Genomic DNA, 14,137 nt, shown 5'->3' with positions numbered 1-14,137 from the left:
ATGGATTCTGTGACTCCAGAGACTTCCCTGACATTCTCTGCTTCAGCCCCAGGGGCTTCACGACTCCGGAGTCAACAGCCAGTGGGGCCCTGGCAGGGTTCCAGCAACAGGTGACAGCAGTGACAAATGACAAGGAGCCCCTGCAAAGTTCCAGTGACAGATGACAGACTCCTGAGGGGCCCCAGCCTTGTGTGGAGGTAGGGCAACGCCTTGGGTGAGCGGCTGGGGTATCCCGTTTTCTCTTTGGGAAATATGGTCACCCTTTCAATATCTTCCTATCAGACTTGCTCAGTTCACAAGTAAAATGATGTTTTTTCTGAAAATCAAGCTCAGTTCTTAATAACTATGATTCTGCAACTGAAATCTAGTTACGAATTCTGTTGATGATGCACATGCTAGAATAATATCCAGCGCACTCTGACCACACCCTGGGCGAACAGGAGTAAAATGACAAAAATATGATACTTTGCTTTTAAACACCCAAGGAGCTGACTTCTTGAGTGAGGAGGTAGGTGCCAATTTTGAAGTCTGAGTTTAGCTACATTTTGGCTCAGATTCAGCAAATCATTTAAGCCTGATCTTAAGTATGTGCTTATGTCTCATTCAATTAAGCATTTGCTTATGTGCTTTGCTGAATTGCGCCTTGAAGATGACAGTGTAATGTGTGACACTATTAAAGTAAATCAGTTCATATTGATTATTAAAGTAAATTCTGCTCTCTCATTAGGCCTGTGAAATTTCCATCCTTCTTGCATGATCTTTGAGGTATTTGGGGTTGAAAGTTTCTATAAAAATGTACAGCCACTGAAGAGACATCCATGCTTGATACTGTTACAATGTGTAATATCTGTGCAAACAAAAGCTTTCTGAATTTGTTACAATTCACAACCAGTTTGTTAGAAAAGTGCCTGAGCACTGCTTGTATGCACGATCAAAACAAAAAACTCATTTTTTTTACTGTTTTTATTGATTATAATAGAAAATCTTGACTCCAAATTCACAATTTTATATGTACATTACCATAAATACAACATGAATTTTTCCTCAAACATTTTATCAAATTCTAATATAAAATGATCATTTCTGAATATTTTTCTGCTAAAACTTTCAAAACACATAAATGTTATCCTGTACTGTACATTATTCTGGAAGCAAATCCTCTCCTAACTCTTCATCAGCAAACTCATCTTCATCCATTCTTTTTCTTGCTGCAGTTTTTGGTCTCTCTGTTTGTGGTCCAAGTGGATCTACATAGGAAGCATCTAGGATTCAAAAGAAAACAGTTGAAACGATAAGTTTATGGAGATGGTATGATGGGATAACAAGATTTTGGCAATTAATTGATCTTTAACTATTCATGGTAAATCAGCCCAATGGCCTGTGATGGGATGTTAGATAGGGTGGGATCTGAGTTACTACAGAGAATTCTTTCCTGGGTATCTGGCTGGTGAATCTTGCCTACATGCCCAAGGTTCAGCTGATCACCATATCTGGGGCTGGGAAGGAATTTTCCTCCAGGGCAGATTGGAAGAGGCCCTGGGTTTTTTTCACCTTCCTCTGTAGCATGGGGCATGGGTCACTTGCTGGAGGATTCTCTGCACTTTGAAGTCTTTAAACCATGATTTGAGGACTTCAGTAGCTCAGACATAGGTGAGAGGTTTATTGCAGGAGTGGGTGGGTGAGATTCTGTGGCTTGCATTGTGCAGGAGGTCAGGCTAGATGACCATAATGGTCCCTTCTGACCTTAATATCTGAGTCTATGAGCTTGTATCAATCACACAAGACTAAAATCCACAATTATGTGGAGCATGCTATAGCTGTGCAAGATGCTTTACAGGACACGAGGGACACTGATTTCGTGCCCTGAAGAGTTTACCGCATTGGGATTTACTAGCTCAAACCATTATACCCACGTGCAGTCTCATTGAAGTCAATGAGATTCTGCATGGGTGTAAAAGTATATGCAGGTTTGGGGGTCTACATTACCCCATTACAGAACAGGAGGAGATAACACAGAGAGGAGGAAGAGAACCATAGCGGTCATGCAGATGTTCTGGTGGCTAGAGTTTCTTTTTCAAAACTATTTCTATTGCTTTATTACAGGTATATAGTTAATAAGCAAGACTTAGAGAAATAGGTTTTAGGAAGGGGCTTGGCAGAGGAGGAATGGTGGATGGGTTCAGTAAGAGAATTCCAGGCATTAATGAATTTCAATGGGATTTAGGTGCCTATCTCCCTTAGGCTCTTTTGAAAAGCTCCCCTTAATAAAATAAGAATGTGTGATTGTAAAAGTACAAAAACCGGTAGGGGATTGCAGTGAGCAGATTCGGTAGTTGAAATAACTTTTTGAAATGGATATGACAACATACAAGCATAAGTTAATGATTTAATGGTAGACCTGGGAACAAAGAAGCTATAACTATTTTTCTGTCCATGTTTCATGATGAAAATTCTTCCACAATTTGTGCAATTCAATATGATTTTTAGCAATTATTTTTCTCATTCCCTTTGTCTTGACAAGATGGGGCAACTCGGAAGGTACCACAGTCCACTTGCCTATTTCTTTATTACCGCTGCTTTCATAGGGTTCATTTGTTCCAGGCAGAGCCCTCAGCTTGGCACTTAGTCGTTCCCCTTTAGCACTACCGCCACTATCTGGAAAAAAAAATTAGAAACACCACAATAAAACACTGTCGCATACTTCATGAAAGCAAGCTAAGCAACTGAAATTGGACTAATTTGCATGAAATAAGTTTTTTGTATCTTACGCCATTTTTTTCCTGAGGGCCATCATATTGAATTTTAATACAGATTTCTAAAAATATGACCTCTGTGATCTGTGTAACAAAATACACAGTGGCACTCATGCTGTGGGATAATTAAACTTTTATTTTAAGTCTTTTTAGCTTCAAATTCTAACATCTTAAAACATCTATTAAAATTAAGGAAAAGTAATATTTGAGGGTTTAAATAGATTAAAACATGTGATTCCTACAAACGATGCCTGTTTTACAATGCATACAAACATTTCAGACATGTATATATATATATATATTGGTGTGATCCACCTGTCAGATTATCAGTCTTAAATCCAGAACACTTACTTTGCCTTTCATTAGAAACACCTGTGTGGCATTGCTATTAGCATGGCTGTCAGGCACAGTTCATACATACAGCACATCTTGGCTCTGCATCTTGCTGTAAACATTCTATTCACAGCTCAGTTTGCAATGGGCCCCCTGGAATGCGACTGTTCTGATGGCTGCCTAGTATCCAGACACTGTCAGATTAACATTCTAGTGCCACAGCAGTATTCCAGACCCTCTAAACGGTAGATTCACAGGGCAGCCTTGAATCTTTTTCACAGTTTATCGGAAGCTTTCAATTTTGTCTGCTGGAACAATTTGTGATTCAATATTTTGCTTCCAGGGGAAAATGCCCCTTGTTTTGGATTGGTGTATTTGCAGAGCAGCTTATGCCATGCAGCCAAACATAAGTATACTCCTTTGCAACATGCAACAATGCTGTTATTAGAAATGTTTCCAGCTGAAAGGGAACAGGCAACGGGGATGAAGTCAGGAGTTGGCTACAAATTATAATTCCCATATTTATTACATATGTTCTGTTCATAAATTGTTATAATTTTTACAAATGTATTCTTCCCCAAGGAAGACAAATATTTATTTTACGCTAATATGACTGCTGAGTGCAGCATGCTCAGCCATTCACAAGCCCTACAGGAAGACATTGCCTCTGCTCCAAGGAACATATAATCTAAGTCAGACAGAGAAAATATAGTTTTGGGTATAGGGTGAGGAGAAGGGTTTATTATTTATCTGTCTTTGGTGGATTATTATCGAAAGGCTTCATGGATGAAATGTGTTTTAAGGAGGGATTTGAATAAACAGAAATCAGTTGGGAGAGAAGGGGCCTGATCCAAAGCTCAGTGAAGTCTCTTACTAATTACATCATGCTTTGGACAAGACTTAGGGGCCAGGAAGTGAGTAGCAAGCTAGAAAAAGTATGGAAGAAGGTGTGAAGATGAGAATCGGAGGAGGATTAAAAAGGGTCTGCAGGGAGAACTAAGAGAGAAGGTAGGATCTGTGTACCTAGGTGTTACAATAATACAAATAATAAATAATAATAATGCCGTAGGACTCTGAAGACAGTAAGTTTGCACTTGATGAAAGTGACAGGAAAGGAAGGGATATGAAGAGGGATAGTGAAGGGATGTGAAGAGGGGAATCGCAGGATTGGGATTGCCAGAGAGGAAGACTACTAATGGTAGCAATTGTATAAATTTAATAGGTTCTTTTCAGAGAGGAGGAGGTTGTTGAAACCAAGATAGAGAAAATCAAGGTAGCATGTGAAAGGGTTCTGACAGTTAGAAAGGAAGCACGTAATTTAGAGATACTACAAAGAAGCAGTAGCAGGGTTTGACATAAACAGAAAAGCAGGAGAAGAGCTGAACATAAACCAGAAATGCAGATACACTATAAATAAACTGAAGACCTGAAGAAGAGCTCTGTGTCCCTCAAAAACTTGTCTCTTTCACCAGCAGAAGTTGGTCCAATGAAATATTACCCCATACACCTTGTCCCTCTCATAAATAAACCATCCACTGTACTTTAGCACCCTAAATTGAGCAATTTTAACTATGAGGCCTCTTGGACTGAATCCTAAGGTCCTTATGTAGCTTTTACTTAGTCCTTACTCAGGCAAAATTATCATGACATTAAGTGAATGGGACATGTGACAGAGTAGCTGTGGATTTCCCTATTTTTTTAAATTCAAACACAAGAAACCACTTCTTTCTGACAAAACAAAAACTAGCAGACTGAAAAAAAAATGAAGGTTTTCTGAAGTGAAATACAACATGCAGTATGTGATTTGCTTTGTCTGCATATTTACTCCTTACACATAAAACAGCACCCATTGTACAAAATGAAAAGCTTTCAATTCTCAAAGCAAAATACAGGACTATAAAAAGAGTTCATTCTACTAACTAGCGAGACCTACCACTCTTTTGTATCTGCCTTTAAATACTGATACACTTTTACCAAGTTATTTGCCTTTTCAACACCTAGCCCATAACCAAGTTTCAACCAAACCAATCTGAATTTGCTGAAGACATGCTCTGTTGATGCTGAGCTGGCTGGACAGAAGTGGAGGTCTGTTAATAATTGATAATTCTGAAATCAACTGTCCTGTCTTCCATAGCTTTACTTCCATAACTAAGATGCTCACCTTCCAGACCAACAACCTCCCAATTAGCAATGACTCCACCCATTCTTCTTCCCCTCTGGGCTTCTAGACATTTTTTCCCCTTTTGTTTCTTAATAGACATAAAAAGGCCCATTCTTGTGTTTTCATCCCTTCCCTTTTAACTATTTAGAAAAAAGCTTTCACTCACAGATTGAAATTAGAGCTTGATTTAAAAACTTTCAAATGAATGCTATATTTATATAAATACTTTAGAGTGACATACAAGTTCAGAAAGGGAACACTTTCCAAAAACTCTGCTGGGTTGGGTTTTTTTTCTGGAAAAAACTGAGTAAGGATCTGAGGATTTAGACCTCTATGCTAATGGGGTGCATATCCAGGAGCAAAACATTAACACCCCCCCCTCCAAAAAACAAACAAACAAACCCACAAGACGGAATAAGCCTGGCTGCAAAACCCATAGAACACTTTTTTTTGTATCTTCTATACAAGCAGTACAACACAAAATAACAGTGTTCACCTCTCATTGATTTTTTTCAATCTGAAAATAATCATATTTAGTGAATATCCAGAGTCAAACCAACCAACAAACCAATCCTATAAGTTTCTGCTCAAGCAAAACTCCCATATCTTTGGGGGTTATGAACAGATATTGAAAGGAAAAGCCACTCCTACTTATCACGAGGGGAATCTTTGTTTTTGGGAGGTGTTAAACCCTAGCAAGGGATGCATGACTTGGCCGTCACTGGGTAGTAATTAATAAGCTTGCTGACTGAGAGCTTTATAATTTGATTGTAAGTAGTGAAAACTTCTGTCATAAAATTTTACATTTTGCAGTTCTCTTTGCATATAAATCTTTTATATATTTTTTTACTCTCTCTAAATGTGTAATTTGGCCAACTCCATGGAACTTAATTTTGCAATGGAGACTGTAGGACTGTAGGACCCCACACTGGACATAAGAATTTCAAAGGAGGAGCTAACTTTTAAATCATTTTAGCACAAATGTGCATACTTTACAGAGGTGAGATTTCTCGTCTGTAGTCAACAGAAAATCTGGTTTGCTTTAATATGCATTCCACATTTGTGGGTTTTGGAAATAACACCAAATTTCACCAAAAATGACCACTGATTGTCTGCCTGTCTAGCCAAGGAAAAAAGGAAACAGCTGTAAAATTAAATAAAAATGTGTTATTAAAAATGCATCACCCTTGATTAAAGAATAATTTACACAGACCTTTTAACACTTCTGAGAAAGGTCTGCACCTATTTTCAGGGAAAAGACAGCTGCCAAAATGGGAGGAAAGATAGAGATCAGGCAAAGAAAGAGTCCAAAGAAACCAAAAGCAGGACAAATTCACAAACTTATTATAACTACTGGGGTGACAGAAGGCATGTATAAAGAAATAAAAATATAAAGATAATATGAAGACAAAGGATGACAATGAGAACTCTGTGGAAGCAAGGAATTTCTGTAGAGGTTTTATCTGCTACTGTACAGATTCTGAGTTATAATAATTGTTGGAAAGACTAAACAAGCACTTGCAGTAAAGATCCACTGCAAACATTTCTCAGACTGCAAATAAGTTCTACCTACCTTATTCTAGGAACAGTACAAATAGTAAGAAGAGCAATTTTATCATTTACTTTTAAAATAATAAAAGTTACTGCCCATAATGAAAACAATATTCTATGCAGTCACAAATTTTAGTCAATTAACTTTATATATTTAACAATGAACTAGCTCTTTGTGTCAGTGACTAACTTCCAGTGAAAGTAAAGTGACTTTAATCTGCAAAGGAGCAATTTATCTTTCTCTATTAAAAAGCCATTAGTACATCATCACTGTAATTAGTCGAGTAGGGCCATTCACACTGTATTGATTTTTGGTCCATCCAAAATGCCAATAGACCAATACAATATTAACTGAAGGAATGTTTTTCTTTGGTTTAAAGAACCAAAAAATAAAAAACCTCTAAAAGAATTTGAGTACAAAAAGCAGGTTAAGATATTTTATAAATTTGATTTAAAAATTATATTTAATCAGGAAAAGCAAGTAAACTTGGAATTACGGCTACCACTCTCAATCTCCCTTACTTCTCTCAATCTGTGCGCATCGGATTTATACATGCATAGAGATGGATAATACACTCCGAATCCTGGGATTTAGTACTGTGCACAAAATCCTGTGCCAATCCTCCTGGGGTTTCCTAGCGCAAATGGTCACACAAAAGAAAATAAAGAATTAACCTCTCATCTGCTGGTAGCTGCTAGGCTACTGACAGACTATTTGTCATTTTCAAGTGTGAGGCTAACTCTAGAGGAAAGGTCAACAAAAAATCAGAGGTTGTTATGGAAAAACCAATGCATCAATTACATTCACAGCAAACTAGATTTGGTGACCATTTATTCAATACACAGACAAAGTACATTCCCCTGTGAACGCACTAGCACACCTTACCGATTTTTTAAATTAACATTTGATTGACATGACTAGTCTGTTAAATATGAAATCAGAGATTTCACCTGAGTTCATAAAATCACTAGAAAAGACAAGTCATGGACGCTGTAATCATGCTCACTCAGTAATATCATAACACTCTGTTAAATAGAGAGATCTGATGACTGTATTCCTATATGTCGCTCTACACAAGAGCTCACTGTTCTAATGACTGCTTTGTTTTTTATATTTACATGGCATGCATTTGTAAACCTGTTAGAACTTACTAAATAAACAAAGCATTAAAATAAATAAATCATATGTGCTTTTATCTGACCTTTGCAATACACAAAACAAGGTGGATTAAGGGTAGAGTGGCAGCCTTAACTCTGATTTTCCTATATGCAGTATTGTTGTAACTGTGTTGATCATAGGATATTAGCGAGACAAGGTGGGTGAGTTAATATCTTTTACTGAACCAACTTCTTTGGTGAGAGAAATAAGCTTTTGAGCTTACACAGAAGAAGAGCTCTGTGTAAGTCTGAAAGCTTCTCTCTCTCTCTCTCTCCAACAGAAGTTGATTCAATAAAGATATTACCTAAAACACCTGGTGTCTCTGCTTTTCCTAGCTACTTATGTCATACGCTTAATGTAAAATTTAGCGTAATTACATATTATGCATAAATGTGCACACTTATTAATGGTTCACTCATATACTTTCAACTGCACTTTAAAAGCTACTGTTGATTATTGTACATACAGAGGGCGCAGATTGCTAGAAGGGAAAATTAAACTAAAAAGAATGAACATAAAAAACAAATCCACTGGTAATTTTTATGTGGAAGAATGATTAGTACAGCAAAATCTTGTATACATAGTTCTACTTTGGAATACTTAAAGGTTTTGGCACTGCTATCTCCAGCTGAAAAGGTTCTAATTTCTCTGCAAATGTTTTTGTACTTCTTAGTCGGCAGATTAGTTACATGTGTAACACCAACAGACCCCGGTTGTCGGCGGGCGGGGTACATACTTCCCCTAACTGAAGAAGTGTGTCCCGAGCTTCAGAGACTTCCCAGTTGAAATCCTGGATGAGCCCCCACTTGTTACACCAACAGACCCTGGTTGTGGCGGGCGGGATCGAACCGGGATCTCTGGAGCTTAGTGCATGAGCCTCTACCACAGGGGTGGGCAAACCTTTTGGCTCAAGGGCCCCATCGGGGAATAGAAATTGTATGGTGGGCCATGAATGCTCACAAAATTAGGGTTGGGGTACGGGAGCGGGAGAGGGCTCTGGTTGGGGGTTCAGGCTCTGGGGTGGGGCTGGTGATGAGGAGTTTGGGGTATAGGAGGGTGCTCTGGGCTGGGACCGAGGGGCTCAGAGGGCAGGAGGGGAATCAGGGCTGGGGCAGGGAGTTGGGGCATGGGGAGAGGCTCAGGGGTGCAGGCTCCGAGTGGCGCTTACCTCAAGTGGTTCCCGGAAGCAGCAGCATGTCCCTTTTCTGGCTCCTATGCAGAGGCACGGCCAGGCGGCTCTGCACACTGCCCCATCCGCAGGCACCACCCCTGAAGCTCTCATTGGAGTGCTGGAAGGGGCCATTGGAGCACGTAGGAACCAGAGCAGGGCCATGCCACAGCTTCTGGGCGCTGCGTGGTGCGGCCCCCGACCCAGCACCCTGGCTGGAGCGGGGCCGAGCCATGTGGTGCCGCCTGTGACCCAGCGCCCCGGCTGGAGCAGCTCCAGACCCAGCGTCCCAGTCAGAGTGGTCCCCAACCCAGCGCTCCAGCCAGGGCGCCAGAGCAGGGCCGAGCTGCGTGGTGTGGCTCCTGACCGAGCACACTGGCTGGAGCAGGAACGACCCATGTGGTGCGGCCCCCGACCCAGCGCCCCAGCCATAGCTCTACCACATGAACTAAAAGCCAACTGTCTGTTAGCTAAGGCTGTAGAGCAGACTCTGGTCTCAGTGCCACTAGATGGGACAGAACACCACACCCAGGAGGTGTGTGGGTTACACATGTACACCACATCAGTCAAATTATACAGATTTACAGCTGGTATTTCTAAGAAAACTTTCAGTGGTCATAAGTTAGAGAGATGGGAAGAACAATTATAACACAAGCAATTCCTCCAATATCACAGAATACATTAATTCTATTTTTAGTACTATTTTACACAATGTATATCAGGCACAGAACATGCATGAAATACTTTCTTTTCCCAGGATATTAAGAGTGAAATCATTTAGTTAGATCTAAGTCACCTTAAAAAATTCAAGTGTCTTAAATAAAGTGCATAGTGGGCTAAAGTTCTTAACAGAGAATCAGGATGCTTCACCAACCCAAAATATGTTTAAATGCCTCTCACTATGTCCTTCACACTTTGAATGATGGTGGTGGGGGTCCATGGAGAAAAGGGAGCTTGGTTTGGTTTGACCAAAACCCATGAATTCAGCACTCTGCCCAGCTAATGCAAAGTCTTTTATCTAAAATTCTGCTTAAGAGTAAACCATTTCTAGCATGGAAGTTAAACTAACCCATAGGGTGTGCTAATACACAGAAAACATGTTCAGTTTATTCCAGTGTGAGGATCTGGAGTTAATGGAGCATGAAGGGGAAAATAGTCCAGTCCCCCCTGGAAGCCAACTGAAAATGCAACTGATTGTGAAGCTCTTGCCTTAAGATAGTGAGAAGACTTTCTGCAAATCTCTTGCCTTACAGTGCAGACCTGAACTGCAATGCCTATTGCCCTTCATACTCTAAAATCCATGTGTCCCTTTGTTACACAAGGAGCTTCCTGTAGGCTCTACTAAGTGTATACAAATATGAAGAGCCAACCCTATTCCACTCTCTGAGGTAACTGTAGGAGGGCTGGAAAGGGCAAAGAAACTCAGATTTTCCTTGTGGAGTTTCCTTCACTTTTTTCCCTGTTGCGGTCTGGGGAGTCAAGGAGAAGGCAAGCAGTGCAGCCTTTCAATCCCATGGATTCTGGAGATGGATGAGAGAAGGGGACCAACCCACATGCAGACAACTTGCTCACTCTAAACTGCCTCTCTGGGCCACTATCTCCTCTCTGTATTTTTTTTTATTACAGAAAAGCACTGTAAGGTGAGGAACCAATATCATCTCATCCCATCACCAAAAAAAAAAAAATTCAAAATGCAAATCTGAGGCTTGCTGAGGAAAGATAGGTTTTCTACATATGTTAGGAGAACCCAAAAGTGGTCAAATTTTGGATGTTCATTTTAGCTATAATCTTTGAAATTGCCAGATCTAGACTGTGTCTAGATCTTTTAGTGATACTTCTGGGTCTTTCTGTAAAAGAAAAAAATAATTCCAAGCTTATTTCTCATCTCTCTGTTGTAGCAAAATGCTACTTAGTTGTGCATTGGAAAAAGAAAGAATGCTGAAACTGTTTAAAGGGTCAGGAACATATTTCTTGTGGAAAATCTTGCTAACAATACAAAAATAAATCGTAGTGAATTCAACACAACTTGGTTCCCTTTTTTGAAATTTGAACAAATTAAACCTTCAAAAGCAACCAAGACTGGATAACTTTTAACTGCTTTTCTTTGCTATGATAGAGATACAGTCCTCCACTGAACACTCTTGCAGATCTCTGTTTTTCTGGTCTCCCCTTTTTGTACTCTATCTGCCATATATATGCAGAGAATAGTTGAATTCTTAGGATTATGCTGTAATGTTTCTCCTGCATCTTCTGTATGGTTTTATTTCTGAAAAGTGGTATATTATTTTTAAGTTTTATGGGCAAATCTAGCCCACTTAATCCTCCCAGTAGTCTCCCCTCTGCATGTGTTTTCAGTGTCACTGTCCAAAACAAGGGAGCCTTGTACTATTATTGGTTCTACTATAAGTAAGCATACAGTTCTGTCACAGATTCTGGGACCTCCATGACTTCTTTTGGGGCAGAGCTGGAGCAGCTGTCAGCCCCAGGGTTGTAGCCAGCCCTGGGGCACTAGCCCCCGGAACGGCGGCCAGCCTAGGGGCTTTCCAGGGCAGTGGCTGGTGTTGGGTCAGCAGGCTGGAGCAGCAGTAATCAGCCCCTACCACAGGCGCAGCAGTGGGGCTGGAGCAGCTGCAAGCCCCAGAAGTGCTCTGTTTATCCCCCTACAGGGTATTTTAGTAAACGTCTGGGATGGGTTGCGGGATTCCGTGAATTTTTGTTTATTGCCCGCGACCTGTCCCTGACTTTTAATAAAAATACTTGTGACAGAATCTTAACCTTAACAATAAGTAAGTAGATATGGATAAAACATTGAAAAAGTCTATGAAAACTCAAAGAAACATAGGCATATTTGGCTGCAAGAGAGTAAAGTTAAAAATTATAAAAAATAGTATGTAAAAACAATCCCTTGTACTCAGCAGACAAGAACGGAGTTCAGGATTCCACATTTTTCCTGGATCAGCTAATGATATCAAATCTCTAAAATAGTTCAGAAAAATGATCCCCACTGGTCTTTGCAAAGAAACTGAAGAAATGAATCCCCAAATTTGTGTATTTAATTTTTTTAGCAATAAACATATCAAAAAATCTTGAATAAAGTAACCCACATTTATGTTATTTGTGTGACTCAGGCAGACTGTGTACATAGAATTTTTAAACTGTGAAACACAGACTTGCAATCCTGTTAAGCTACGCCAAGCACAGAAAAAATGAGTATTTAGGGCTTCTGGTCCCACTGGATCTTACTGCAAGTTTGTAAATGGGAGCTATACTACAATACAGTCCTTATGTCTATTGCCTCTTTTGTGCCAACTTCTTCACTGATAGTGTTTCCCAGAGCTAGCATACCCAGTTATCAATTGGTGGTGCCTTTGACTGCTTCTGAAAAGTTTAAGTAGTACATCTTACCTCAACTTTTAATTGGGAGCCCCAGCAAAAATACCTTCAGGCTCAGTACAGAGCCTCCTTTGTAATACTGCTTATTTGTTGAGCTGTTTCAAAAACTCTTTGATCAGTTGCACCAAATTTGCATAAATGAGCATCCGAAGAACCTTTTCCTACAAAGATTTGTTCCCAAAGCATAAACTCTCTTCAGTCTCTCAGGAGTTAAATACAATAACTGCACAACTTTGCACAAAAATCAAAATCAATATGGAAGAGTGCACAGCTATAGCTCAACTCAGACCCCATTGCTCTTACGAGATTTGATCTCTTACATTAGTGTTCCAAGGGTCCATACTTTTCTCTACATGTGGTCTATGGCCGACGTATGAATCTGTGGAATTGAAAAAACTCAGTGCCTTAGAATTACTAGAGCTTGTGGCAGAAGCTCCTAATGAGTTCAACTGTCTTTCCATTTTCCACATATATTTTTTGTCCTTAAGAGAACTATTGGCAAAATGGTAGCTCAGGGTCTTTAATGCTGTCTTACCTTCTCAGCTAGAATCTTTCTTATTTCCCCTATTAGCTGTCCTCTTGCATTTATATCCTTATTTATTAAGCTACCAAACATCCCTTTCTCTCTCAGTTAATGTTCCATTCTTTCACTAATAAGGGTACATACGATGACAGAATGTAGCAGTGAAAGAGGCCCTTTGCAACACTTACATGGATATCAGGGCCATTGATTTGCACAGGTCTGAATCCCTTGGTCTGACCCCAACGCTGCCCTCCATTTCTACCTAAACAAAGCATGGGGTCCTGCATGGCTACTTTGTAACCAGACCATAGGTGCAGAGGACTTTGTCTGGGCCCAGCCCACTATAGTGAATTTCTTCCTTAGGGTTTATAAGTAGGGCCCTACCAATTTCACGGGCCATTCTTGTAAATTTCACAATCACAGGATTTAAAAAATCTGAACTCTCTCGGTGTTGTAACCATGGGGGTCCCGACCCAAAAGGGGGTTGTGTGGGGTGGTTGCATGGCTACTGTAGAGGGGATGTTGTATTGCCACCCTTACTTCTGTGCTGCTGCTGGTGGCGGCACTGCCTTCAGAGCTGGACCTCCAGACAGCAGCTGTGGAGCTTCCTGCAGCCCGGGGAGGTTCCTGGAGGTGGGTCTGCCCTGGTCCCAGGAGCGAACCATGCAGGGAAAGAGGAAGTTCCATCCCTCCCCAGCTCAACCGTCACCCACCCGTAAGGCTGGCCCTGCCCCTCGCATACCATGCCACCCTCACTTCTGTGCTGCTGCTGGTGGTGGTGCTGCCTTCAGAACTGGGTGCTTGTCAGGAGCCATCACTCTGCACTCTCCAGCCACCCAGCTCTGAAGGCAGCAAAGACGTAAGGGTGGCAATATCGCAAGCCCCCTACAACAGATTTCACAGGGGAGAGCAGATTTCATGATCCATGACGTGTTTTTCACAGCCATGAATTTGGTAGGCCCTGTTCATAAGGATCATGAATCTCCAAGATTCATATAGGTGACAAGAACCCAAAAATCAGTTATCAGAAAAAGAGGCAATCTGAAATGATATTATTGTATGTTTTCTAAATATAACAGTTTTCTATAACTTCAGA

The 14,137-nt window shown here is 40.5% G+C and overlaps 1 protein-coding gene across 3 annotated transcripts in view; it reads right to left on the bottom strand.

The window, feature by feature from the left end:
• Positions 1-1,003: 1,003 nt before the first annotated feature.
• IFT88 (intraflagellar transport 88) overlaps positions 1,004-14,137 on the bottom strand; it is an 80,241-nt gene continuing 67,107 nt past the window's right edge. For 2 of the 3 annotated variants that reach the window (XM_084617379.1, XM_084617378.1), the window contains exons 24-25: positions 2,557-2,655; positions 1,004-1,262 (exon numbers count right to left, since the gene is read on the bottom strand). In XM_084617379.1, the coding sequence (XP_084473505.1) occupies positions 1,141-1,262; positions 2,557-2,655 (221 nt within the window). In that variant the 3' untranslated portion in view covers positions 1,004-1,140. The remainder of the gene's footprint in view (positions 1,263-2,556; positions 2,656-14,137) is intronic. The other variant, XM_084617380.1, reaches the window with a different exon arrangement.

The sequence above is a fragment of the Lepidochelys olivacea genome, assembly GCF_965140295.1.
Source record: "Lepidochelys olivacea isolate rLepOli2 genome assembly, chromosome: 1".
Lineage (NCBI taxonomy): Eukaryota > Metazoa > Chordata > Testudines > Cheloniidae > Lepidochelys > Lepidochelys olivacea.
The sequence above is the reverse complement of the archived record's forward strand: the minus strand, read 5'-3'. Positions and strand labels throughout refer to the sequence as shown.